Source organism: Mustela erminea, chromosome 6 (genome assembly GCF_009829155.1).
Source record: "Mustela erminea isolate mMusErm1 chromosome 6, mMusErm1.Pri, whole genome shotgun sequence".
NCBI lineage: Eukaryota > Metazoa > Chordata > Mammalia > Carnivora > Mustelidae > Mustela > Mustela erminea.
In genome coordinates, this window is record NC_045619.1 from 9,815,233 (window position 1) to 9,841,299 (window position 26,067).

The 26,067-nt window shown below is 57.7% G+C and overlaps 2 protein-coding genes across 7 annotated transcripts in view; one reads left to right on the forward strand and one right to left on the reverse strand.

Moving 5' to 3' along the window:
* TMEM184B (transmembrane protein 184B) overlaps positions 1-9,902 on the forward strand; it is a 43,907-nt gene extending 34,005 nt beyond the window's left edge. For 2 of the 4 annotated variants that reach the window (XM_032346303.1, XM_032346305.1), the window contains exons 5-10: positions 520-595; positions 3,392-3,483; positions 4,329-4,498; positions 4,887-5,081; positions 6,624-6,644; positions 7,465-9,902. In XM_032346303.1, coding sequence (XP_032202194.1) covers positions 520-595; positions 3,392-3,483; positions 4,329-4,498; positions 4,887-5,081; positions 6,624-6,644; positions 7,465-7,706 — 796 coding nt within the window. In that variant the 3' untranslated portion in view covers positions 7,707-9,902. The remainder of the gene's footprint in view (positions 1-519; positions 596-3,391; positions 3,484-4,328; positions 4,499-4,886; positions 5,082-6,623; positions 6,645-7,464) is intronic. The other 2 variants (XM_032346304.1, XM_032346306.1) reach the window with 1 other exon arrangement.
* A 1,607-nt stretch (positions 9,903-11,509) lies between these two features.
* On the reverse strand, positions 11,510-21,775 carry MAFF (MAF bZIP transcription factor F). Of its 3 annotated transcripts, none has more exons than XM_032346312.1 (3): positions 21,751-21,775; positions 13,865-13,930; positions 11,510-13,247 (listed from the first exon to the last, which is right to left on the reverse strand). In XM_032346312.1, the coding sequence occupies exons 1-3, from the start codon at positions 21,766-21,768 to the stop codon at positions 12,774-12,776; spliced, it is 558 nt and encodes a 185-aa protein (XP_032202203.1). In that variant the 5' UTR covers positions 21,769-21,775; the 3' UTR covers positions 11,510-12,773. The 3 variants fall into 3 exon arrangements, with proteins under 3 accessions (XP_032202203.1, XP_032202204.1, XP_032202205.1); XM_032346313.1 differs by lacking the exon at positions 21,751-21,775 and adding an exon at positions 21,519-21,744; XM_032346314.1 differs by lacking the exon at positions 21,751-21,775 and adding an exon at positions 21,161-21,495.
* Positions 21,776-26,067: the final 4,292 nt, after the last annotated feature.

The following is a 26,067-nucleotide window of genomic DNA, read 5'->3' on the forward strand; positions in this document are numbered from 1 at the left end:
AGTAGACGGTCTCCCTGGAGCCCCCACAGCACCCTGTTTCCTGGGCCTGAGGGTCTTCGAGCTGTCCTGGTATCAGCCGGACACACAGACTGACCCTGCCCAGGACCTGGCCCTGTCGTGCCTCTCCTCCCTTCCCGAGCGACCCTGTACACCGCGACCATGGGGATGGCCTCACCGGCTCTTACTCCTTTTTTCTCCTCCTGTCCCCTCCTGTCTGCCTATTTTTCCCTCTTGTAGTCTTTCCATTCAGCACTTGGCAGGTTGGTTGGTTGTGTCCAGGCTGGTGCAGCCCTGCTCCCTGATGCCCCCCACCCCGGACCTCCCACCACCGCCAGTGCAGACTCTCCCCGAGTGCTTGGCCTCCGGGCAAAGGCTGCCTGAACTCTGTGCCTTGTTCCCAGGCCCGGTCTGCTCTCCCTGGGCTCGTGTGGATGTGCGGGAAGGCAGCCTCCCCCAGCCCCACCTTCCCCGAATCCTGGCTGGCTGCCTTCTAGCCTCTCCTCCGCTTGCCTCTTCCAGGTCCAGCTGTATGTATGGCACGTGCTGCCTCTGGGGAAAGACTTACTCCATTGGATTCCTGCGCTTCTGCAAGCAGGTGCGTGTCCCTTGCACCAGCCCCGGTTGAGGGGCCCAGGCCAGGGTCCCGGAGCCTGGGGGCCGCCCCTGCTCGTCCGGCGGCAGAGGCGGACGTAGGGCCCGAGGAGCCCACCTGTGGAGTTCCCATACCTGGTGAAGTACAGGAAGGCCCGGCACCCACGCCCCACGCGTGCATGAGCCAGGCATGCTCCGAGGGGCAGCAACAGGGTCCTGAGGGGGTCTGTGGCGGCCCAGGGCGGGAGGTGGTCCCATTCCTGCTCACTTCCACCAAGCGGGTCTTGGTGTGTGTGTGTGAGAATGAGGAAGTGCAGGGATTCTAGAGTCTCAGCTTGAAACCCCTCCTCGGCTGCAGCTAGAGGTGAGGAGTTCTTCTGCGTGAAAGCTCCACAGGCCTGCCGAGTCTCTGGTCTGTTCCCCATTTCCACCAGCTTCCGGTTTCCTCCGCTGCCTCCCCTGTGGTCTCCGGGAGCTGGGCGGAGGCCGCGCGGGGTTGTGGTGAAGCACATGGGCCCGGGTGTCCAACCATCTGAGTTTGATTTTCAGCTTTTCCTCTTGACTGAGTGACCCTGGCGAGGTTATGTAATAACTTCACCGAGCGTGACTTGGTTTCCTTCTTCTGTAAAGCAGGCAGAACGATACTTACCTGGGGGGATGGCACGAGGCCAGGTGGGGGATGGCAGCACAGACGGGCACCGAGCCCACTCTGGTCGGGGGAGGGAGAGCCTGCCCCTGCTGGGACCTCTGGGTCACCAAGAGTAGTCACTGCAGCTGATGACCCTGGCCACCAGAGGGCTGGCCTTTCCACTCCCTTCTGTGCAGGGACACTGCCCGCAGTGCGGGCACACCCACGTAGCACCTACCTGGATGGATTGGGACCGGGGTCTACGCCACAGGCCAGCTTCCAGCTCTGCCTTCCCTTGGGCGTTCCTCCATTCACAATCTCCCTACTGGGCCTGGAGGCAAAGAGTTAAAAGTGTCCCCCGGGTCACGGTGGGTGGGGCCTTCCAGAGCCTTTGTTTACCAGCCTTTCAGCCGCCCTGGGCCCAGCTGTGACTCACCACCGCCTTCTTTGATGGGTATGTTGTGTACAGAGTTTTGATCCCATGATCACTAGCTTGCTAGTCTGGTTATAAATGATTCCCCAGGCCCTGTGGGTTCGGATGTCCTGCTGCTGTTCTGGAAGCGGCAGGGGGAGGTAGTAAGAGGACAAGATTAAAGCAGCCTCTGCATCCCTTTCCCTTGGGAGAGCACTGCTTCCTCTCTGCTGTTTCTCCTGAGAAAGCCTAGGCCAGGGGCCCCCAGGATCCCACTCCCCCGGAGAGCTGGTGCACAGCCATCCTCTGGTCAGCCAGCCCCCTCTCCGCAGCCCCCAGGCTGATGAAGAAGGTCTGGCCTGGAGCTCTGGGCCCCGGGGCTGGGTTTATAGCTCCGCAGGTGGTTCTGAACCCCCTCCTGGCTGGGGAACCGCTGCCTGGTTCCCCGCCCAATGCAGGGCTGTGGTTGGGTGCGGGCTGTGGTTGGGTGCGGGCTGTGGGGCCTGCTGACGCCACCTCTTCTGTCCCTCCGTGCCTCGGTTTCCTCAGCTGTAACAGTGCTTTGTTGGGGGGCCCTTGTGCGCCCAGCTGACCAGGATGGCGGCGGCCTGTGGGCAGGCTTTTAATGCCCGCGCCTCCTCCCTTTGCCCCAGACACTGGTCCCGCTCCTTCAAAGTGGGTGGTGGGGCCAGGGAATTTGGGGGGCTTTCTTGGTGGCAGCATTGCACCTCTGTGCTCCATCACACGTGCTTCCATGCACATCCCAGGGCCCGTGGGGACACCCCACAGACTGTACTCGGGTCCCCAGTGGGGCAGAAACGTTGGGGTCAACAGCTTACTTCCTCTGCCCCAGGGTCCTTGCCTGACTTGGAGCCATAGTGGCTCAGCCTTTTCAAGCTGCTCCCCAACCACAGAAGGGGCGTTATGGCTTAGACATGATTTTCAAGAACCTGGTGTTTTTGCTGGCTTTCTGGGCACTGTGGGTTGTCCTTGACTTTACTGCAGCCTCTGGAGGGCGCTGTAAGAACCTGGTTTAGGAATTCTTCCAGCGGCTGAGCTGAGCTGGCCAGTGGAGGCCTTCATTGAACAACAGACACTGCTGTGGTCTTCAGCCCTGCGATGTGGGGCTGGTTACGTCTATTTGTTAGTGAGGTGACCGCTCAGAGGCTACGTGACCGCTCACTTGACCTTCTCCAGATGGTAGCCGGTGAGGCCAGGATTCAAATTCAGATTCAGGATCCCAGACCTTGTGCTTTGAGCTGCCTCCTTTCCTGTGCTCCTGGAGGTCCCTTCCAGCCCCAGTGGGACCCCACGGGTGGACACAGGAGGACAGGAGGCGGCTTTGAGTAGGGCCCTGGCCCCCTTCCTGCTGCGCTCCATCACCAGCATCTACCCCCTCGCCCGTGTCTGCCCTCGGCCTCTCGGTCTCGGTAGGAGCGCCTCCCTCTGCTTGTCCCTGGCATGTCTCTGGCACGTTCCTCCTGACCCCTCTGTGAGAAGCTCCCCAGCGGCTCCCCCGCGCTGCGCTCGGCCGTCCCCCCAGCGGCCAGCCTTCGCCTTCCTCCTCCCGTCTGCTCGCACAGCCGCACTGCACAGCTGTCCCTTCACAGCTTCTGCCTCCCCTCCACACGCAGTCCCCTCGGGACAGGACATCAGAACACCCCCCACCCCAGCATCCAGCACAGGCTCTCCTGGCCAGAGGAGGGGCTCGCCACACAGTTTCTTTGTGCGTCCCCGACCTTGACCTTCTCCCCCGACAGGCCACCCTGCAGTTCTGCGTGGTGAAGCCACTCATGGCTGTCAGCACTGTGGTCCTCCAGGCCTTCGGCAAGTACCGGGACGGCGACTTTGAGTAAGCAGCGGGGGGCCCCCTGAGAGGCGGGGGTGGGTGGTCCTGCCCCGAGGCTAGGACGCCCTGCTTTAGGGAAGGAGGTGCCTGCAGACTGGCCCCACGCCCCTGACCTTCCTCAGAGGGGAGGCCGAGGGTGGCCCCTCGCTCCTCATGCCCCCGCGCATCCCTAAGCTGCAAGGCCCAAGCCTGGAGGTGATTATCGTCCTGCTTGGCCCCGCCTCTGGCACAGGAGCCAGCCCTCAGCCCTCATCACCCTCACGGACAGCCCACAGGCTGGTGCCTGAGGGTAGCGACCACTCGCAAGGCAGGGAGCTAGAAGGTCAGAGCCCTGAGAGGCCTGGCTTGAGTCCCCGGGAGAAGGCTTCTCCCATGTGGACTTCTTTCGTTTCGGGGGGCTAGTGAACAGGACCATGCACCCCGGCCTGGTGCCACCTGTACCCCACGGGACAGCCCCGCCAGGGCAGGTGAGCATCTGAAGCCTGGAGGGCGACAGAACTTGGTTCAAGAGAAAAGCAGAGCCAGGCTCTACATCATTCTCATCCCTGTTGCTGGACCATTGGGCTGAGCCCCCTGGTGCTGGTGGCTTCCATGTCTGGGTTCCTACCAGGAGCCCGGGCACCGGAGCAGAGGCACAGGGCTGGCCTTCACCGTGGGCACATGCTAGCACACCTCCCCTCCGCCCCCTGCTTCTTGGCCACTTAGGTCCCTTCTTCAGTGGAGCACCGCTTGGGGAGCCTTGTTGAGAACCATGGGGGTTGGCATACTGGCTGGGCAGAGGCGGGAGGGAGGCCTTTTGTCCCTCCAAAGGCTCTGTCCAAGCCAGAGAACACTCCCCGTTCCCCCAGTGTCACCAGCGGCTACCTCTACGTGACCATCATCTACAACATCTCTGTCAGCCTGGCCCTCTACGCCCTCTTCCTCTTCTACTTTGCCACCCGGGACCTGCTTAGTCCCTACAGCCCTGTCCTCAAGTTCTTCATGGTCAAGTCCGTCATTTTTCTCTCCTTCTGGCAAGGTGAGCCTCTTCCCAGCCTCTGTAAGGCCTGTGTTGTCCCTGGGCCATCCCAGCCTAGAGCCCAGACTTCTGTCCACTGGGGCCTCCTGGGGGGAACGTCTAGGCCCTCAGGAGCCTTTCACAGGAGCCATGGGGAACCTTCCGTGGGGCTGCCTCATGGATGGGGATCCAAGGGACCCCCGGTGTTGGTGGCCAGCAAGGAGCTGGCGGGGTGGGGTTTCCCAGACGCCTCAGCTTGGTGCCAGCATCTCAGCCCCCCGGAGCAACCGTGGGCCCCGCTGCCGTCCTTGTTGGTGGGTGTAGCATTGGCGGGGTGGGGGTTGCATGTAGAAGGGGCAACAGGCCAGGGGTCGGCTCCAGGGCCACATGCCCGTGCCTCCTCTTCCAGGCATGCTCCTGGCCATCCTGGAGAAGTGTGGGGCCATTCCCAAGATCCACTCAGCCCGCGTGTCTGTGGGTGAGGGCACCGTGGCCGCCGGCTACCAGGACTTCATCATCTGCGTGGAGATGTTCTTTGCAGCCCTGGCCCTGCGGCACGCCTTCACCTACAAGGTCTACGCTGACAAGAGGCTGGATGCGCAAGGTATGAGCCCACGTCGAGGTGACCGCCCCCCACACAGCGGGAGAAGCCCTCCCAGGCCCCGCCCTAGGGCCCTCCTGCCACAGTGTCCGCCAGGCCGTTTTTAACAGCTTGCTTTTTACACCTGCTCCTTTGCCTCCTTGTTCGAAGACATTGGCGACCCCGGTTGTACGTTAGGATGCCCGGGAGAGGCCTTGCCTGTCCCTCCTGTGCACCCCCCCACCTCCAAGATTCGGCATTAAGTGGTCTGGGCTGGAACAGCGGCAGGGACCTTCCCAGCTCCCCCCAGTGGAGGGAACGGCCTCTGGGTTGCTCCTGGGCAGAGAGCGGATGGTCACAGCGGGCGGAAGAGGAGGCCAGCAATGCCTGCAGTGACTTCTCCGGTGGGGAGGTGGGTGGGCCTTGGAGGGTCCTGCTCTGACACACCCATCCAGGAGCTGGGCTGCTGCTGGCTGCCTGCCTTGTGGCCAGAGACGAGAACCCCTCTTCCCAGGCCTTGCACCGAAGCCCGCCACAAGCCCCAGGGATGGGGTGCTGCAGGGGGATCCCTCGGCCCTCTCCGTGGCTGGAAAGAGACCTGGTGGCCACTAGTGGATGGGCCGGCACTGCGGGCCGCTCAGTTCTTGGGCGCCCAGCTGTGTTCTCCCGACACACTTGGCGGAGGGCTGGCGGTACCCCTTCTTCCGTCTGTGATCGCACACCTACCCGGTTCCAGCCACCTTTCTGCTGCCAGCTGCTGTCCCCTGCGTTTCCCACTAGGTCCTCAGATCTGCAAACACCCACCCAGTGCTGAGCACGATGTCCCGTGAACCTGGTCCCAACAGAGCCTGCATCCTTAGGAAAGTCACCCTTGTGCCTGGAGCCTGGGGCCATAGCAGAGAACCCTTTCTGGGCCCTCGGGGTTTAAAATGTTGCGTGTGGGGGCTCTGCAGAGGCCCAGCGGACACCTAGGCTGTATCTTCCCACCCGCTGCTCCCGGACCACCAGCCCAGAAAAGAACAGCATGGCCAGAAACCCACCTCTGGCGGAGACCCCAGCCCAGCCCTCCTGGGGAAAAGCTTGGGGGAATCTATACAGGGCGCCACGCCCCCTCACTCCCCAGCCTTGATTTCCTCGTCTGTGAAGTGTCACGAGGTTTGTAAAGCGCAGGGCACTGGCTTAGCCATTCCAGCCAAGCCTGAAGAGAAGTGGGGGTGCTGGGCCACGACTTGGGTATAGAAATGGGACCGCGATCAGTGTCCTGTGCGTCTGCTGGTGGCTCTCCCATCCCCCTGGATGAGAGCGTGAGCCCTGTGGGAGGGGTCATCCCTGAGTGGACGTGCCGTCCCCCACCCCCATCGCCCACTGGGTGCCGGGCTCTGAGGGGGCCGCTGGGGCTGCTGGGTGCTGGGTTGGGTGGGAAGCGTGTCTGGTGCGGTGTGCAGGCCTTGGTGGTGGGCAGATGGTGTCACTCAGCTGTCTCTTGTCTTCTCTATTTCTCTGGCTTCTCTCTCCCTCCCCTTCCCCCCTCCGCCCTGCTTTTGCCCCGGGTTTGGCCGCGGGCAGTGCCAACATACGGCCCTTACGGTAGGTTCTGCTCCTGGTCTACACGTCTGTCCTGCACGTCAGTCGTGGTCACCGTCACCGGCATGTCTCTCTCCCTAGTCCCTTCTCCGTGTTCTTGTCTCTCCCCCGCAAGGCACCCCCAGGCAGCAGAGCTCAGAGGCCCTGCCTGCCAAGGGCTGCCCCCCACCCGTAGAGTTTGCCTGCTTCCGTCCTGGTCTCTCAGTGTTCTGGAATACGCCCGCTGGGTTCCAGGGGCACAGTGCGTGTTAATGGGAAATCCATGGCGGAGAACACAAAAGTGGAAAAGGCCTGCCAGATTGGAATTGGAAGACCTGGGCTTGTCCCCCACCTCGGCTTTGGGTCTGGGGCCACTTCTCCCTACTGAACCCATGGAGGGAGAGATCCTTAGAGGAGGAGTTAGCAAGAAGCACATGAGGGCTTCTGCCCTCTCAGAGGGGAGCCAGTGAGGATTTGCAGGGCATCCCACTGTGGGTGCTGGAGGCGGTGGGGGGTGGGTGGCTACCTGTACTGCCAGAGCAAAGGGGGGCCCCCCGGGGTAGGGGGCAGGGCTAGCTCTGTAGGTGGACCCCTCCCCGACACTCCAGCCTCCCTGAGGCATGCCATTCTCCACCCGGGTCCCTTCCCACCAGCCACACTTACCAGCCCCCAACGGCTGCTCTCCTGTCCTCTGCGCCCCAGCCAGAGAGCCATTTCTTTGCCTGTGCCTCCTGATGCCCGGGACCCTGTTCTCTGTCGGGTGACACGGCCTTGGGGTGGCGCTTGGTCCCAGGACTGGGGCCTCCCTGCCCCTCACCCCCACTTCTGGGCTCCTACCCTGCAGGCCGTTGTGCCCCCATGAAGAGCATCTCCAGCAGCCTCAAGGAGACCATGAACCCACACGACATTGTGCAGGACGCCATCCACAACTTCTCGCCCGCCTACCAGCAGTACACACAGCAGTCCACCCTGGAGCCTGGGCCCGCATGGCGCGGTAGCGCCCACAGCCTCTCGCGCTCCCACAGCCTCAGCGGTGCCCGCGACAACGAGAAGACTCTGCTGCTTAGCTCTGATGACGAGTTCTAGGTGCGGCTGCTGGTGGGGAGGACTGGACCCGCGGCCCAGGGCAGGGCGTGCCCCCCTCCAGTCCCACGCGCGGGCGAGGAGGCAGGCTGGCACAGCTTTGGCATTGCCCGTTAATTTATTGGACCAGAAACACTCACCTGTCGCTCCCAGAGGAATAGCCGGAAGCTGTCGGCCCAGGGAACAGCCCGGGCTCACCACGGGGGCCTTCCAGACTGTTCACGCGTGGCCAGCCCTGCTGCCGGGCGAGGGACGGAGGATGCTGGGGGCGACTCCTGTGCCCCTGTGGCTTGTCCTGTGGCAGCGGCCTGGTGGGACCAGCTGTGGCCGTGGTGGACCCGCGGCCATGGCCCTCTCAGCCCCCACGTGGGTCCCTCTTTTCCCCCTGAGACTGACAGCCCCGCCCCCAGCACCGTGCAATACTCTGACCTGGGCTCTTTCCTGCCTGCTCCCTCCCTTGTGTCCCCTGTCCGCGCTAGATTAGCCTCAGCCTTGGCCAGAGGGGCGGGAGGGAACCCAGACGCTCCCCGTGCCCCCTCCTGACCCAGGCTTGCCTGGCATGCTGCAAGGACCAGAGGGACACCAAGAGCCATGTGTCCCATGTTGGAAGGGAGCTCGGGTGCATCTGGGCCCCTGGTTGTCTTCTCCGTGGCTGCCCTCCCTGCCTGCCTCATGCCCCCTCCTCCTGACCTGCTGAGGGCAGCCAGCGGCCCGCACTGCCCTGTCCCTCGGGGTCTTTCTTCTTGAGAGCACTTTGGGCAGAGCCCTTGTTGCTTCCTGGCTGCTGAAGGGGTTGGAGGCTCCCAGCCCCTTTCCCAGGCTAAGCAGTGAGAACCTCCGCAGGGTCCTGGTCTTGCCCTAGGGCTGCTGCTTCCCGTTTCAGGGGAAGGGTCTGAGTCTCCGCTTTTCAGACCAGCTTTTGGAGGAGCAGCCCTACGGGAGGGAGGCGAAAGGAGGGGGTGTACAGCCGGGAGCTGAGAAGTAGGTGGAGTGACCCCAAACTCCTCTCCCTGGCGCCGTATCCACACACGGCCTGGAGTCCTGCCTCGGCTGGCCCTTTGGCCCATCTCTTCTGTGCCTTAGTCACATACGAAAGCTCCCCCGTCCCAGGCCCTCAGTCTGTCTGGCCGCAGACACTCCCTGGGGGCTCCCTCTCAAGCTGCTGGCACTCAGGGGACCCTGCTGCACTGGGCCAAGCACCCTGGACAGGCCTTAGGGGATGGCCAGGATGGCGAGTCCCCTTCCCTCGCTCACCTCCACACCTAAACTCCCGGAGCCTCCGTGGCCAGAGCCCCCAGTCAGGCTGGGCTTAGACTGGCCACTGTCTTAGGAGGAGCCTCCTGACAGTCACAGTGTGTGTTCTGTCTTTCGGAAACCAGAGGGCACTTGGGTTGGGGCCGGGACAGCCTGGGGAAGGTCGTAGGGTAAGGAGGGCCCCACCCTGTGGCACCAGAACTTCTCTTCCTTTCCGTTCATTCGTGGAATGACGTGTGCCAAGGGTCCAGTGGGGGATTACACCCCTGTCGTCTTCCCAGGCTGCCTTTGGCCCTTGTGACCAAGCTGCCCCCCCCCCCCGCCCCGCCCCTGCCCGGGGTCACAGAGGCCCGAGGGGGCGAGCTGGAGGCTGGCTCTTGGGGCCGATCTGGTGGGCCTGGCCAGCTGGTACCAAGCTGCCCAGGAAGGTGGCAGGTGGGAGCAGGCGGTCTGGGGAGATCCTCCGTCCCCACTCCCCACTCCGCTTTCATAGATCGGTGTGATTCTCCTTCCAGGCCAAAGTGTGCTGCCGGTTCCCTGCCCCCTTGTCTTGGCTGCCCTGGCACTTGCTGGCTAGCATGGTTCGTGGGGGGACACAGAGGAGGGGCTCTGGGGCAGGGAGCTAGTGGCCCCCGGGGAGTCGAGGGGCCGGGAATGGGTGCCCGCCCACTCCACCCTTCCTTCCTAGGATGCATAACCTTTTTTTTTTTAATCCCTTCCCCCGATAGAGTAGCTCTTTGTACATAAAAAATACTTGAAAACTGAACTGTATGATGTATGAGAGGACAGAGTCCCCTAGTTTTGTATCTCGTGTATGACTGCCATGAGTTCCACCAGAAAGCCGCTCTATTTTGGTCTCTGTGACATTTTAAATGCGTGACAGAAGTGAGCAAATAAAGTAAGAAATATATATATGAGATAATATAGATTGTATTGAAATCTGCTGCCTGTGGGTGAGGTTTTTTTGCCCTTCCTCTTCCCCGTCTCCCGTGTTATGTGTTTGGGGGTGGGTTTGGTGATTGTGGGCAGGGGTCTCCTAGGAAACCGGCTTCCTTCCAGGGCACGATGTGTAGGTGACAGGGGAGTGGGGGAATTCACGGAGCCAGAGACTGACACTGGGCTCCGGGCTCGCACTGGACGAACTGTCTCCCTCTCCTCCAGCTGGTGGGAGCCAGGGGCAGCTGTGGCCACAGGGGCCCGCCTTCCCAACCCCAGTGGGTGGATGCCCCGTTCCCCCTTCTGTCCTCCAGCCAGAGGGCCCCCTGCACCTCGAACACCAGCAGCCGCATTCCCACAGGGGTCTCCCATGGGCTTGAAGGGATTTCCAGGCCTTCTTGCTCCTTGCAGCCTATCTTTATGCCTCCCTGAGCCCACCCTCCACTGTACGACCCTCTGTCCCTGCCCCAAGGGTTAAGGCGGCCAGGTGCCTGGCCATGGCCATGGCCACCCACTTTCGGGGAGGAGGGGCTGGCGGGCTGACAGGAGTGCTCAGGAATGCGGCGTGGGTGGGGGGAACTTCCCAGCTGACCTTGAAACTCCACTTGTCCCGCCCAAGGCTTCCGGCTGCCCTTTTGCAGGCCTGAGCTCAGCATCCCCGGATCAGGGATCAGGATGACGTGGGCCTCAACATGAGAGGGGGAAAAAGGCCAGTGGATGCTGCCAACCCATGCGGTTTGACCCTTCCCCAACTTTCAAAGCCAGCAGCTGCCACAGACAGGGCCTTTTCTCTCAGCCTGTGTGTGTGAGTGTGTGTGTGTTGTGTGTGTGAGCGCTCGCCTCGGCGTGCTGTGTGTTAAAGCTTGCAGCCCCTCGGGTTTCCTGGTGCTTGTCACACCTATGCCCTTCGAGTGCCTTCTCTGCAGGGAGGCTGTAAGAAGCTAAAGAAACCATAAGAAGTCTCATGGCTAGAAACAGGCACACCCTGATTTAAACCCTGATTTCCCTGCCCCCCCACAGACTGCTGTACCCTCCACTCCTCTTCAGGGTGTCCCCAAAGGGCTGGCAGATGGGGAGGAAATTATAGTGAGTTTGGAGCGAAAGAGGAGAGATACAGTCTTGCCTTTTAGGCCTGCAGGCTGGGCCTGAAGAAGCCACTTCTGTCTCGGCCTCCCTGTGCCTTCCGGACCATGGGGAAAATATTTTCTACTTGGCTGTAGAAAGTCAGGCTTCGGTGGGAAAGTGCTGGAAAGATTACTCTTAAATCCGGGAATTTTCCTCTGGGCAGGACTGTTTATTCAGTGAAGGGATGCCAGGGATTTAACCCTACATTTCATCTTCCCCCTGGCTTTGTCTTCCCCTGGGAGGCTCCAGGGAACCAGAAGGAAGAACAGTAGTTTTAGCAAGTCCCCCCAAGCCCCCGCCTCCAGCAAGAGCTAGGGAGAGCCAATGGCCCGGTTTCTTCATTGGCAACCCAGGGATAGCCCCACCCCTCTCCAGCAGTGGGGCCTGTCTGGGGTTATAAGCAGAACTCCAGCTTCCACCCCTCATTCAGAACCCATCCTGCCCCCCACCCCCTCCAGAAACCATAGCCCAGGGACTGGACTGACACTTGGTCACTGTGGAAAAAGAGAATTTGACTTTTATTCAGAAAGTCTACAAAATACAGAAGGCGGATAACTCGCTTACTGTAAGTCAGAAAATAAATAAATTCTGGGGGCCGGGTCAATTTTTTTTTTTTTAAGCATTTTTTGGGTGGTTGTCATCCGGCTTTCCCTAAATATAAGATAAAATGTGATTTATTTGCAGATATAAAATATAAAGTCCAGCACAGGGCCACACACCACTTTTCCCAGGCAGTGGGTGCTAGGTTTCCGGCTGGGGAGAATAACTTAAATTCGTGCAATAAATAAACAGCTGTATACAGGGCAGGAGGGTTGGGGCTGGGCTCCCCAGGAGAATGGCAATCAGTGGCAGTGGCCACCCCTCAAGCCACAATGGTCCTTCTCAGGAATGCAAGACCTCAGCATGTCTTATCTTCCCGCCTGCCACAGTCAATGGTGGCCTCCTTGGTCCCCTTTCTCTCTGGCTGGCCAGCTCCTTCTACCTCTTGCATCCTTATCACCTTCTCCAGCCCTCTACTTCTCCTCCCCTAACTCACAGAGGCAGCTCCCAGGCCAGGGAGGCCCTTCCATCATCCCTTCCAGTCTGTGTCCACAATGCCCCTGACAACCCCGGCTGGAACCTCAGGGCAGCTTGGCTTTTCCAGCTCAGCCACGAAACACAGATGGCCTTGAGCACTGGCCTGTCCGCTGGAGGCCTGTTTCCCTATCTCTTAAGTGGCCCTCACTAGGTGATGTCTGACGATTCTCCCAGCTTTGGAAGGCCAGGCACCGCTGGGCCCAGTGCAGAGGCGGGGCACATTAGCCTCCAGTCCCAGGAGACACATATGGGAGCCAAACCTAGTCCCGAATCCTGGGAGGGTTCGGAGGGGCTAGGACACGATCTGAGCAGACACTTTACAAAATGAGGGGTGGCCCTCTCCTCCCGGACAGCCCTTCTCTCTAATCCACTCTGTATCCCAGTCTAAGACGGCTGGACTGTTCAGCCAAAAGAGACCCCAGACTTCAATACCACCCCACCGTTCCCACCCAAGTTGTCTCACCCCAAGGCCACCTATTAGGACCCATTTACAGGGGCTACAACAGGAAGACAACAGGCTCGGGAGGAATCATGTGCTCACCACGGGGCTGGTGGCTACAGAGAAATGGCACCTGGGGACGAGACCACGCTTAGGCACTTTGGGAAGGAAGCGGCGGGGTGGGGGGGGGTGTGGGGGTGTGGCTTGGAAGTGCGGTGTGGCCCGGGGCGAGGCGGACACTAGGAGCAGGCTGCGGGGGACGGGCCGGGGCTGGGGGTGGGGGCGGAGGCGGGGCCCGGCCCCGGCCCGGGCCCAGGGGCCGGGGCTGACTTAACGATGGTGATGACGCTGGCTGGCGCCACGCGCGCGGCGGGCCCGCGAGCGGCCACAGAGCGCGCGAAGCCCTGCAGCGCCTCACACTTGCCGCGCAGCGCGTCGAGCTCCAGGCGCATGGCTGCGTTCTCGCGCGCCAGCTTGTCCACCTCGCGCTCCAGCTCCGACTTCTGCTTCTGCAGCTCCTCCTTCTGGCACACGCGCTTCACGCGGCAGCTGGCCGCGTAGCCACGGTTCTTGAGCGTGCGACGTCGCTGCTTGAGCCGCGTCACCTCCTCGGCGGAGAGCCCGCGCAGGTGCCGGTTCAGCTCGCGCACCGACAGCCCCATCAGCGCCTCGTCAGACAGATGCGGCGTGTTCTCGCTCAGCTCACGCTTGATCTAGGGGTAGAATGTTGGGCGCATGGGGAAACTGAGGCCCAGGGTCGCGCCCTGCCTGTGGACGCTGGCCCTGGTCTGGTGCGCAGCAGGTGCTGGAGACGGCTCCCTCGCCCCACCCCCAGTGTTCCCCCTTTACCACCATAGGCCCCAACGAGGAGGCTGGACTTGCTTGCTCCAAGACCCCAAAGCGTTGGGGCGGGCGGGCGAAGAAAGGGGAAGCTGGGCCAAACCAGGATTTGAACACAAAAGGGACCACCACACCAGGGCTTGGCCCAAATTCTAACCCAGTGCATCAGCCTGGACTCAGCCAGAGAAACCCGGCCCAGAAAGCACCTTTTAAGTCCTCTCTAGCACTGTGCTGATGGGGAAGCCAGCCCAGAGATGGAAGTGACCTGCGGGGGTGGGGTGGGGGATGCGAGGGGTCACTCAACCTATGACCAGAGCCCAGGCCTCTTGGTTTCCAGGCTGGGGCCCTTCCTAGGGCCCCATGAATACCTGAACCCTTGCTGAGCCACCCTTGAGGATTCCAGGAACTGAAGGGGAAGTTGGGATGGGACAGTCAGCCTAGGCAAGAAGGGAGAGGGGGAGGACAGGGACAACAGGGGCTGCCTCCTCACCTTCAGGGCTTTGCTGGATAAGGGATCCACAGACATGTTTGCAAAAGGTGCCCTCTGGGCTGAGACCTAGGAGAAAGAAGAGACCAAGGTCACTTTCCTTCCTACTTTGAATAAAACCCAGACTCACTACCGTGGCATTCAAGGCCTCTGCTGCTCTGGAATTCCTGTCATACCACGTTTCTCTGCCCCAGTGGTCCAGCCACACGGACGCTGCTGAATGGTTCATTCCAGCCTCAGGGCCTTTGCACCTGCTTCTCTCTTTATGGCTGTCTTCCTTTTCATCTCCCCACAGCGACTCTTCACTGAGAGCTTTGCCAAATGTCACCTCTTCAAACTGGTTTAACCATCCTGGCTAAATACCTCCTATATTATCACATCACCTCATTTTATAACCCTCATGGTCACCTCTTCTGCAGTAATTTTGTTTGGTTACTTGGTTATCTGTCTCTGTCCCACCTCTCCTCCACCAAAATGCACACTCAGGAAGACTGTGGTCTTGCCATGGTATCAATGTGCCTACGTCAGTGCCTGGTACACAGCACGTGCTCAAGAAAAATGCATCAACCGAATGGACACCCCCCTCCAGCCATTCGCCCATATGAGGTCCAGAGATGCCTATATACAGCAAATTACACAAACTGTATTTGGAGCAACCTGGCTGGCTCAATTGGTAGGATATGCAATTCCCGATCACAGGGTCATGAGTGAGCCCTGTGCTGGGAGTGAAGTTACTTTAAATTATATATAAAATATATAATAAATATAAAATAATTTATAATTTATAAAAAATATATAAAATACTATATATACACATATGTGTTTGTGGAAAGTCATTGACTATCACATATATATATTTTATATGTATTTTATATATTATAATTTATATAATTATAATTATATATGTATATAATATATATGATAGTCGATGACTATCACATATATATTTTATATGTATTTTAATTTAATTTAATTTATATATATTATAATTTATATAATTATAATTATATATGTATATAATATATATGACAGTCATTGACTATCATATATTTTTTATATGTATTTTATATATTATAATTTATATAATTATAATTATATATGTATATAATATATATGATAGTCAATGACTTTCCAGAGTCCAACCTGCACCCCATCAAAATAAAACATTACCAATCCCTTCCCCTCCACCCCAGCCCACGCCCTCCTCACCCAAATCGGTCTTGGGAAAGCTTTTCCTGCTCGGTACCCAGCACTAATGCAGCCCTGCCCTGGGCAGTCAGGGCAGCCATACCCTAAACTGATGAGGTGGCCCTCAGTGTCTCTCCCTCACAGGCCTGAAAACTCCATGTCCCTTCAACAAGTATTTTTTGAGCATCTACTCTATGCCAGACATCGGCTCTGGGGAGACATGGAGGGGACCTTCTGGAGGCCAGTGGCCACTGCTCGGGGCCAGGAAGGGGACTGTCTCCCAAAACCCTCCTGAAATCAGCAGTCCTCTGTATCCCCAGCAGATCTGATCTTCTCCCCCAATTCATTGTGAGCCTCCGTGTCCTCATCCGATAATCCCGACGGGGAGGGGTGGTGGTGAGGAACAGAGGGGACAAGGCAGGAAGATGCCCTGTGGCCTGAGATGCGGTGTCCTAGCGATCTCATTAGCAATACCCGGGATGCTAGGGAACAGCAGAGGCAAATGGGGGTCCAAGCCCTGGCTTCTTGAACTTTCTATGGGGTCCACCTCACAGCTTCAGATCGGCCTCTGACACATTCCCGCAGGTTCCCCGTGTCTCTGGGACACACTGTTGAAACGCAAAGTGCATGGACCTCGGTGCCAGACACCCGTGGGACCTTTCCATGATGGTTTCCCCACTAGTTCTGATCCTGGCCCATTAGGTAACAGCTCTATCCCTCGGTTTCCCCAGGGGTGACCCAAAGTTAGGTCACTCATGTTACTTCTCTCTCAGGACCCTCCCACGGTTCCCATCTCACTTGGAGTACAAGCTCAAGTCATCACAATGGCCCATAAGCCCCTGCAGGATGCCGCCCCAGCATAGACCTCTGACTTCACCTGCTGTGTGGTTCCCCTTCCCTCCAGCCACGCCCTCCTCCTTGTGGTTCCTCACACACACACCACTCATGCTCCTCCCCAGGGCCTTTGCACTGGCTGTTCTCTGGGCCTGGGTTTCTCTGCTCCCAGATGGCCACCAAGCTTGCTTCCTCACCTTTGGGTCTCTTCCCCAATCTTCAGTTGTCACTCAATTTGGAAATTCCAGCCCCTGGCATGTGCGCACGCGCACACACACACGCACTCTCTCTCTCTCTCTCTCCCCACCTCCCTTCCTTACCTCATGTTCCTCCATGGTACTTTCCACTGTATGCATTCTTACTCATCTACTGTACATATCTGTTCAGTGTCTGCCCCTGCCCCATTAGAGGGCCAGCTCCCCGGCAGCCCAGAGTCTGCTCGTCCCCTGCTGCATCTCCTGTGCCCAGAGCCTGGCACACTGCAGAGGCTCGAGGAATGTTGACTTCTCAGTGTGACTCGGGCCGAGGTGCAGAAAGCCCAAGGCTTCTCTGGAGTCGCCCAGCTCCTCCGGGCCCATACAGCCGGAGGGTGTGACACCCCAGAGGGAATAAGGAGTGGGACAGGAGGGGGGAATGTGGCATCTGAAGAGATCCCCTCACAGAGGCCGCCACCACAGCCCTTAGCCTGGGAAGATCTTCAGGGCCACCCAGGCTTCCTATGATGTCGCTGAGGCCCAGAGAGCCCCAAGTCAGGACCCTGGCCTTTCACAGATGCCACCTGGAGACCCTCATACACCACACCCACCAATCCTGCCCTTCACTGCAGTCCTCTTAACACACCTAGAAGGGCCTAGAATGCTCTCCTGCTGGCCTCTGCTCAGTCCTCCACACAGCTGCACAAGGATCTTTCCAGCATGTGCCTCTGACCATGTTACCACCCAGAGGAAAACCTTCCGTGGCTCCTTATCCCTGGGACAGAGTCCAGGCCCACCTGCGTGGCATCCCAGGCTTGCTTGCCATCAAGGCCCACCTCTGCCTGGCACCTCCGCACCCAGAATTTCTTTCACTTCCTCTCTCCCACAGTCTATGGCCTCTGGGCAGGCAACTCCACGCCCTGTGACACTTCTCCCCTGACCTTATCTGGCAGATTCCTGCTCTTTCTTCTGCCTTTCGCACAGATAAGACCTCCTCCAGGAAGCCCTCCTGGACCCACAGGACTCTTCAGACACCACCCACCCTAGCACTTCTCTCTTATCTTGTCCTGTTCTGTGTCCTTGTCTCCCCACCAGACAGGGACCTCTGCAGCAGCAACCAGCAGTTCCGGGTACCGAGGCCCCTAGCACAGGGCCTGGCAGGGAGCAGGCACTGGTGAGATGTGGGTGGGTGGTCTCTGACACCATGACCCAGTCTGTCAGTCTCTGAACCCAGTGCCAAGCCCAAGCCTAGCTGGACACTGTCCAGGAGAAAAACCTCCTACCCTGTCTCCAACTCTTCCTCCTTTCCATCTGCTTCCTTGATTCCACTTGGCAAGGACGGTACCCAGACTCCAGGAAGATGGGAAAGGAGCAGAAGGGGTTCTACCTTCATGATGCTTGGCCCCCCGCTGGGATATGGGAAGCAAGGAAGGAGCAGTGGACCGAGGCAAGCCTGGGTTTGAGTCCTGTACCTGTCTTCTCCGGGTTGTGAGACCTGGGGCAAGGCCCACCTCTCCGGGCCTCCACTTTTCCTACAACTGTAAGAATCAGAATCAGATCTGATTCGGAATCAGATCCTACAACTGTAGGATCAGAACAATACCTGCCAAACGGTACAAACTGCAGAGCCCTGAGAGCAGCTGGGGGTTATCAGAATGGCTGAGTCCTTCCAGGAGGGGGAATCAGGCCAGTAGCAGGCACCGGGACCTTGTGTGAACTCAGCCTCCTCTGGCTCCCTGGAGGGCACCTGGCCCTGCCTCCTCACTTAGCCCAAGAGGAAGGGGCATCTCTTGCCTGAAGTCACACAGCAGGTATTAAATGGTCCTGACCCCCAGCTCAGGGCCTTTTCTTCACTGCCAGCTACCGGATCGCTACCTCCGCCAACCATTTTTTTTCTCTTCTTCCCTTGGAGGCCAGCAGAGCCAACCTCCAAGGTCTGCAGGTTCCCAACACTCCTTTGGAGGCACAGAGAATGAACTGATTCTCAGGGATTGACAGTGGCCTGGCCCAGCCAGCAGCCACCAGCTCTCCTGCACTCCCCTCCCTGGCCCCTGGTCCACTCCAGAGACATCCTGTAGACGGCCCACCCACTGGCATGGGCTCCTTGCTGGCTGCTGAGCCATTCTGCTTCCTCTGTGAGGACAGAGGGAAAAAATGTGTTTTCCTGGGCCTTGGCAGCCAGCACTGGTGCAGCCTCCTCCCTGCTGGAAGGGGAGCAAAGCTGAGAGAACCCAGCACCGCAGGGAAGCAGGGGCCTTGCATTCTAGCTCTGGGACTCTGCCACCCACTCACATTCACTGCGCATGGCTTCAGATCTGCCACTCACCTCTTGCGGCCTCAGTTTCCCACCATGCCCAAACTTCACCGAGCCTAGAGGACTTTTCTGCACTGATTACTTTGGAGTTTTGAGTGGCAGATTCTGGTCCAGAATGGAACTCCAAGACCACCAACAGACTGGAGGCCCTGGAGGAAGGGGAAGGCAATCGGGGAAGACTTCCTGGAGGCAGAGGCAGGAGAACACAAACTTTGGGACTGTCAGCCTTGACCGTCCCTCCATTCCACCTGCACAGCTGGGGACCACTTCCCCTTTCAGCGGAGCTATGACCACAGCCGCCTCCTCGCTGGCCTCTGGTCTTACTTGCCTCCAGTGCCGGCCCTCTCACTGCAGACAGCTGACACAAACCTACAAACCAGTCCAGGCTCAGCCCATTTCAAAACCTTCTTTCCAGCCCACACAGCAGGGCCCCCGTGTCTCTACTGGACTCCCTCTCCACTCTCTCCCAGGATCCTCTGGCTCACAACAAATGAAAAAAAGGGACAGTAACCTACCATCCTTGTACATTTCCCACAGGGAGTGTGTCTGTGTGTATCTGTGTGTGCCTGTATCTGTGTGTGCCTGTGTGTGTATATGTGCATGTGAAGGAGGGTGGTGGCACCTGGGTCCTGAACGATCTGCTCACTTTTGAGAGACCGCTTCAAGAATCCCGTAGCTCCCTCAGGCTTCCTGCTTCCCTGGGATTCCCAGGCCTTTTACTCCAAGTGCTATGTTCTTCTTCCAGGACATGGATCTAGGCTCATTCATTCATTTCATCAGCAAACCTCCAAGAAGCACCTATTCTGTGCCAGACTTGTTGCTGGGTCCCAAAGGCCCAAAGATGAATGAATCACAACCCCAGCCCTTAAGGGCTTCACAGGTGACCATCCCTCCATCTGACAACCCAGGTCACTGGTCACCTCCTCAGGGAAGCCTCCCTTGATTGCCCAGGCTAAGTCAGAGTCCTGTTATATACTTGCAAATTACAGAGCCTCTGCCTCATACTACCCATCTCAGCTGTGGTTTTGCACGGAGTTTGGTCGCTCTTTCAACTTTGTCTCCCCTTCCTCGACCGTAAGGTCCCAGAGGGCAGGCTCTAGATCTTGTGTGCTCACCATCTTATTCCCAGCATCTAGCCCATGACAGGGTCCACTGCAACTCAGGCTAAAAGTGTCAGGAAGGAGGGAGCCAAAGGAGCCCATGTTTAGTCTCAGGCTCTAGGGAAGGCCCAGAGGTGATTCAATGGGAGTCAAAACCCTCCATCTGTGATCCAACCAGCCACTTCCCCTTGTCCCCTGAATCTCCACCCTACTGGGGGATGTTTCCTGTCCAGCTCTGAAGGATGGGCCTGTGCAGTTCCTGTGCTCCTGGCCACCACCTCCCTCACTCAAGCCCTATACTCCTGGACATCCCTGGCTCCAGACTGGGGCTGTGGACTCTCCTTTCCTACAGGTCCATCCCTCCCCATTCTACACCCATCCTGCCACCCCACATAGTTCCTGCTGCAGTTGGAGTCACTCAAACTCCCAGCCGTGGGAGCAGAGCTCACCAGGGCTCAAAGATTCAAGGTTAAAAGATCATCTGGTTTCTCACCCCAGCAAGTTCAATTACCAACACACCCCCCCACACACACAACATTCTAAGCTTTGTAGATGGGAGGGGCGCAGAATAGGAGGAAGGCATCCCTAATCCCCATCTCATCCCACAGGGCTGATGAGGAGAGAAGGCTAGGTCAGGGTCCCACCCCTCACATATTAATCCTTCATGGACCAAGACCACCTGTGCCACTGCCTGCTGACCATGACCTGGGCTAGCCCAGGGTGAGGACTCTGGGTCCCAGGGCTGGCCCAGGCCTTCAACTAGCTCCTCAGGTCCAACCATCAGTAGGTTTGTCTGACTAATCCCACCTGGGAACTGAAACCACCAGGAGGACAGAAACCAGCTCCACCCCACCCTCCCGGTCTCACCCTCCCCAACCCAGCACGTACAACCTCCAGAACCAGGACCAGCCAGAGAAGCCACGAAAGAGAGGGGGCCAGGGACTCCTTCCCACCTCCCACCTTTGCGGTGGGTTTTCTGGCCCTTCTTCCTCCCAAGAGGCAGGAGATGGGCAACCCTGGGGATGAAGGAGAGTCCCCAGGGTCTGCCTTCCCCAGGCAGCTGGACAACCTGTGGACAAGGACAGAGGCACCAGCCCACTTTGTTGCCGGACCCATCGCTGGGTGCTCAGGCCAGGGGTGGCTCTCTCATCTCACCACCGCCCCCCTCCCCCGCCCAGCTGGGTGGGGCCTTTGATACTTTGCCCCACCCTGTGGCTGCAGGCGCCGGCTCTGGGCGGGGGACAAACACCGCAGTCACATGGCCATGTCCCCGGGAAACTCCAGGGACAGCAAGGGCCTGGCTGCAGGCTGGTAGGAAGGGGACAGCCCCAGGGAGAATTCCCGGACCCCCGTGTGACCATGGAACGGGCCACTTCCCTCGACCGAATCCTCATTCCGCGTTTATTCCTGTGGGCACACTCTCTCCGAGGTACACACCGCTGGCCACAGGCCCAGGGTCTTCACTGCCCTGGGAGCGCGCGGGTCGACACAAACACCACACACACACACACACACTCACTCTCTCTCCCCCTCTCCCTCTCTCTCTCACGCACGCACCAGGCAAGATAAGAGGGACACTGGCCCGGGAACACACACACACGCCCGCCTTCGGACGTAAACAAACCGCGCACGCACGGCCCGCGGGCAGCGGTCCAAGGACTGTTCTCACCGAGTCACGTACGTGCACACACCGCCCCCGGCCCCGCCTGGGCGGACGCTGACGCTCGCCCGCCAGTGCTGTCCCTTCCTGCCCGGCTCCGCTGCCTCCCCGCGCGCGCCCCCAGAAGAGGCCCGTCTCCGCACCCCGCCAAGCCTGCCTGGACCCCGTCTCGGCCCCCGCCAGGACCTCTGGTCCCCGCCCCCCGCCCCCCCAGCCACCCAGCCCCGCCAGCGGTGCGGGCGAGGGATACACCGGAGCGCCGACGGAGCGGGCCTCGGTGCCCCGCCCCAGGCACTTTCCCGGGCGCGGAGACCCTGTAGCCTCGGCTTTCGCGCTCCCGTCCCCGTCTCGGACCCGCGTCCCTCACCCGCCTCTCGGCCCGCTTCGCCTGGCGCCCCGGGCACGCGCGGCTGCTGCTGCCGTCCGGGCTTGCTGTCCCGGCCCGCGCCCCGGTCCGTCTCGCCTCCGGTCCCGACCGCGGGTCGCTCCGAGCCGGGCTCCCGAGAGCGCCCCGCCGAGTTTTGTTGTGGGGCGGGCAGCGCGGGGGGGGGGGGGCGGCGCGGAGTTGTAAGGCGAGCTTCCCGGAATTACTCACTCACAGGATTCCTTTCATTCATAAAAACCCAGTCATGCGGTGACGTCACCGCCCGGCCGTCCCTCCGGCCCCGGAGCGGCCTCCCGGCTCTCGGCCCCGCCCCCATGTGGCCCCGCCCCGGTCATGCCCCGCCCACAAGGGCCCCATTCCCCGCCCCTCCCCCCGCTCAGCCTCAGCGCGGTCGGGATTCTCAACCCCGGTAAGAACTTGGGCTGGGTGCGTGCATTCACGTGATACCTCGCGAGAGCCGCGTGGGCGGAGGTGTCATTTGTCTCATTTTGCAGTCAACAGCCCCGCGCCTCTTCTCCTTTCAACCTACACCCTCTGCCATGATGATCTCATCCAGTCCCGTGGTTTTAAATGCCAACCATATGCCCATGATCTCCGGAGGGCTTCTCTGAATTCTAGACTGCCCCTCTGCACCTCTAGCTGAGTGCCAGATGAGGATGGCAAAAATCCAGTTCCCAACCACTAACCCTACCTCAACTCCTTGTACCCCCAGACTTCCCAGTTTCAGTTGTTCCCATTCCTCTTTCTCCATTCTTCCCCACCAGTGAGGCTGGCTCTACCTCCAACACGGTCCAGCATCTGACCACTCTTCCCCACCCTCATGGCTCTACCTCCAGCCTAGGCACCATCAACTTATCTGGACCATGACAGCAAGCCTCCTGATAGCCTCCCCACTTTGCCCCTAAAGGCTTTCTTCACACACTAAAGATCTTCCTTTTTTTTTTTTTTAAAGATTTTATTTATTTATTTGACAGAACGATCACAAGTAGGCAGAGGCAGGCAGAGAGAGAGGAGGAAGCAGGCTCCCCGCTGAGCAGAGAGCCCGACGGAACTCGATCCCAGGACCCTGGGATCATGACCCGAGCCGAAGGTAGAGGCTTTAACCCACTGAGCCACTCAGGCGCCCCTAAAGATCTTCTTAAAATAAGGATCAGATTCCTTAGCACACTCCCACCCTCTGGTTTAACACCCTCAATGGCTTCCCTTTACATTTGGAATATAAACTATATTCCTCCTTTCAGTCTATAGAGCCCTAAGCCATCTGGCCTCTGCCCAGCTCTGCAGCCTCACCTTCCATTCTCATCTCACCCACTGCTCTTCAGCCACACTGCCCACACTGTCTTTCAAACACACCTAGCTTATTCCTACCACAGGTCCTTTGCACTAGCTATGTCCTTTTCTGTTCACTGCCAGGCTCTTTCTCATTTCTCACGTCAGCTTAGATGTCACTGCCTCAGAGAGGTCTTTCCTGACTGCCCTGCCTAAAAGAGCCCCCACTTCTGAAATTTGTTCTTATATTAACTTTCATATCTCCATAAGGTATTACCTTGCTTATTATATCTGTTTACTATTTAATGTCTGTTTTCCCTAAACAGAATGGAGGGGTTTTTTAAGATTTTGCTTATTTATTTGATAGACAGAGATCACAAGTCAGCAGAGAGGCAGGCAGAGAGAGGAGAAGCAGGCTCCCCACTGAGCAGAGAGCCCGATGTGGGGCTTGATCCCAGGACCCTGAGATCATGACCTGAGCCGAAGGCAGAGGCTTTAACTCACCGAGCCACCCAGATGCCCCCAGAATGGAAGTTTCTTGTCTGCCTTGTTCACCACAGCATGTCACAAGCCTGAAACAGTGCTCAGCACATAGTGAGCCCTCCGTAAATACTTGCCGAGGAAATATATTAGTGGAGGCTCAGAGAGGTCAAGTGACTTTCCAAAGCCACCCAGCTCGGAAGTACAAGAACTGGAATTTAAATCTGGACCGGATAGATTCCGGGTCCAGATATTTAGGGCTGTGCCCAACTGAGTGGGTTCCAGTATAAATGCAAGACTTATATTCAGTGCCTGGAGCTCCACTCAAAAGGGGCAGCTTTGGGGGCGCCTGGGTGGCTCAGTGGGTTAAAGCCCCTGCCTTCGGCTCAGGTCATGATCCCAGGGTCCTGGGATTGAGCCCTGCATTGGGCTCTCTGCTCCTCAGAGAGCCTGCTTCCTCCTCTCTCTCTGCCTACTTGTAGTCTCTGTCTGTCAAATAAATAAATAAGTAAATAAATAAGGGGCAGCTTTGGTGGGGATGCAAAATGCGGGAGCGCTGCCGTTCATCCCCTTGTCCTTGCTCATGCTGTTTTCATTGTCTGAAGTGCCTGTCACTGCAACAGCCACAACTTCTGTGAAACTGACATCATAGCGCCTACCTTATCTGGCAGTGGAAGGCGTAGGGCCCCTCGACAAGATGGTCTTTGTGTGGAGCCTTGGTCACCGGCCAGGCTCCTCTTTCCCTTAATTTAGTAGAATTTAATTTCAGAGGCCTCATTATAGGTGCTCAACTATTGAATGAGTCCCCAGCAACCTGCACAACACCCAAGGACCCCATGCTGCCTAAATCCTTTGCTCCCATGCCCTGCCTGCCCATGTCAGGGGGTTGGCCCTTCAGTACCCACGCAGCAGAGACTGCTTGCCCACAGACATGGCTCCCTTTCTGGTCAAGGCCAAGGGACGTAGTGCAATGTCGTATTTAAAAGTGGTGGCTCCGTGGTTTGCAACGGGGGTTCCTACTGGACAAATCTAGGACAATTCAAATATTAAAAAAATAATAATAGTAATGATGGATCATAACCCATTAAATAAGAGAAGAATCGATGAGTCCATACTAATATGCATGCATGAATGAATGAATGAATGAATAGAAGAAGACAAAGCTCCTTCTTCCAGTAGAAGGACTGATGGAATTAGAAAATGACCATTAGATAAGCATTCTAGTAATAATGGATCCAAGAAGAATCATCAATGGATGTGAAAATTTGATGAGAAACATATATAGTTTTATAGTTTCAAAGCATGACCCTAAATATAGCTTTTTTAAAGACTCTGAGAGAGAGAGAGAGTGCCCAAGCAAGGGGGAGGATCAGAGAGAGGGGCAAGCAGACTCCCCACTGAGCAGGGAGCCGAACAAGGGGCTCATCCCAGGACCAGGAGATCATGACCTGAGCCACCCAGTCATCCCCTAAATGTAATTATTAATTGGAAGTGGAAGGATAGTCTTTCTACAGTGGAGAAACCTGGCAGATAACACTTTGGCTAAATGATCAAGGTTGCTTTCAGCAGTAACGGGACAAACTGACTCGTGTGTCCCCTGAGCGATGCCCGGAGGAGGACACAGCATCAGTTCTGTGGAGCAGCTGACAGAAACTCTCACCATGAATGTGATCGTGAGGAAATGGGAGACACACCCAGAGTGAGAACAGCTCTATAAAATAACTGCACTGCATGCTTTAAAAAAATGACAAGATCGGGGCATGTGGGTGGCTCAGTCTGTTAAGCGTCTGCCTTCTGCTCCAGGTTGTGATCTCAGGGTCCTGGGATGAAGCCCTGAGTCTCAGCACAGAATCTGCTTTTCCCTCTCCCTCTGCCCTTCCCCCAGCTCATGCTCTTTCTCTCTCTATATCAAATAAATGAATGCAATCTTGGGGGGGAAAAAAAAAAAAAGACAAGATCCTGAAAGACAAAGACAGGATTGTTCCAGATTAGAGGAGACAGGATAACCGAAGCTGTGTGGGATCCAGGATTTCCCACTGGTATGAAGGACATCGTGAAGGTAGCTGGTCAAGTCCCAGTAAGGTCGGTGGACTAGCTAATAGACTCTCATGGGTGTTAATTTCCCGATTTGGGTAGTTGTCCTGTGGTCAGGTAAGATATTGTCCTTGATTTTAGGAAACACATGTTGGAATATTTAGAGGTAAAGGCTCACGGTGTCTGCAATTTACTCTCAAACAGTTGAGAACAAGATAGGTGGGGAATGATAAAGTTACTGTGACTAAGTCTTAGCATTCGGGGAATCTGGATGAAATTCTGCAGAAATTCTGTCATTCCTGCAATTTCTATTTAAATACAAGTTCTTTTCCTATGTTTTGTTTTTTTTAAGTAGGGGCCCTCAGGGTAGTCCGAGGGTTCAAATCCTGGCCTCCACCCCCACCAGCTGGGTGACGGAACCTCTCCAGTCTCTCTCCTCCTCTGTAAACCGGGCTTACTAACAGAGTGCCAATTTCATGGATTGTGAAACAATTTAATGTGTTCACACTTAAAAGCATGTGGCACAGTGCCTAGTGTGGGAGAAGAGATCAATATGTACTGGGTGAGAGAGAGATGAGTTTTCCGGAGTCCCTTAGAGAAACCTGCCTCTTCCCTGGGCAGGTGACAAAGCCAGTGCTGACCACGCCCCCGCCCCCAGAGACCGGACCTCCTGCCCACAGGGCGGGGCCTCCATGTCAGTTTCTAGGGAAGGCGTGCCTTTGCCTGCTAAGTACCGCACAACTCTGAT

Excerpts from the sequence above, each read along its gene's own strand:
- MAFF (XM_032346312.1), bottom strand. Across the intron at positions 13,248-13,864 it reads TATCCAGCAAAGCCCTGAAG|ATCAAGCGTGAGCTGAGCGA; the intron begins GTGAGGAGGCAG and ends TTCTACCCCTAG.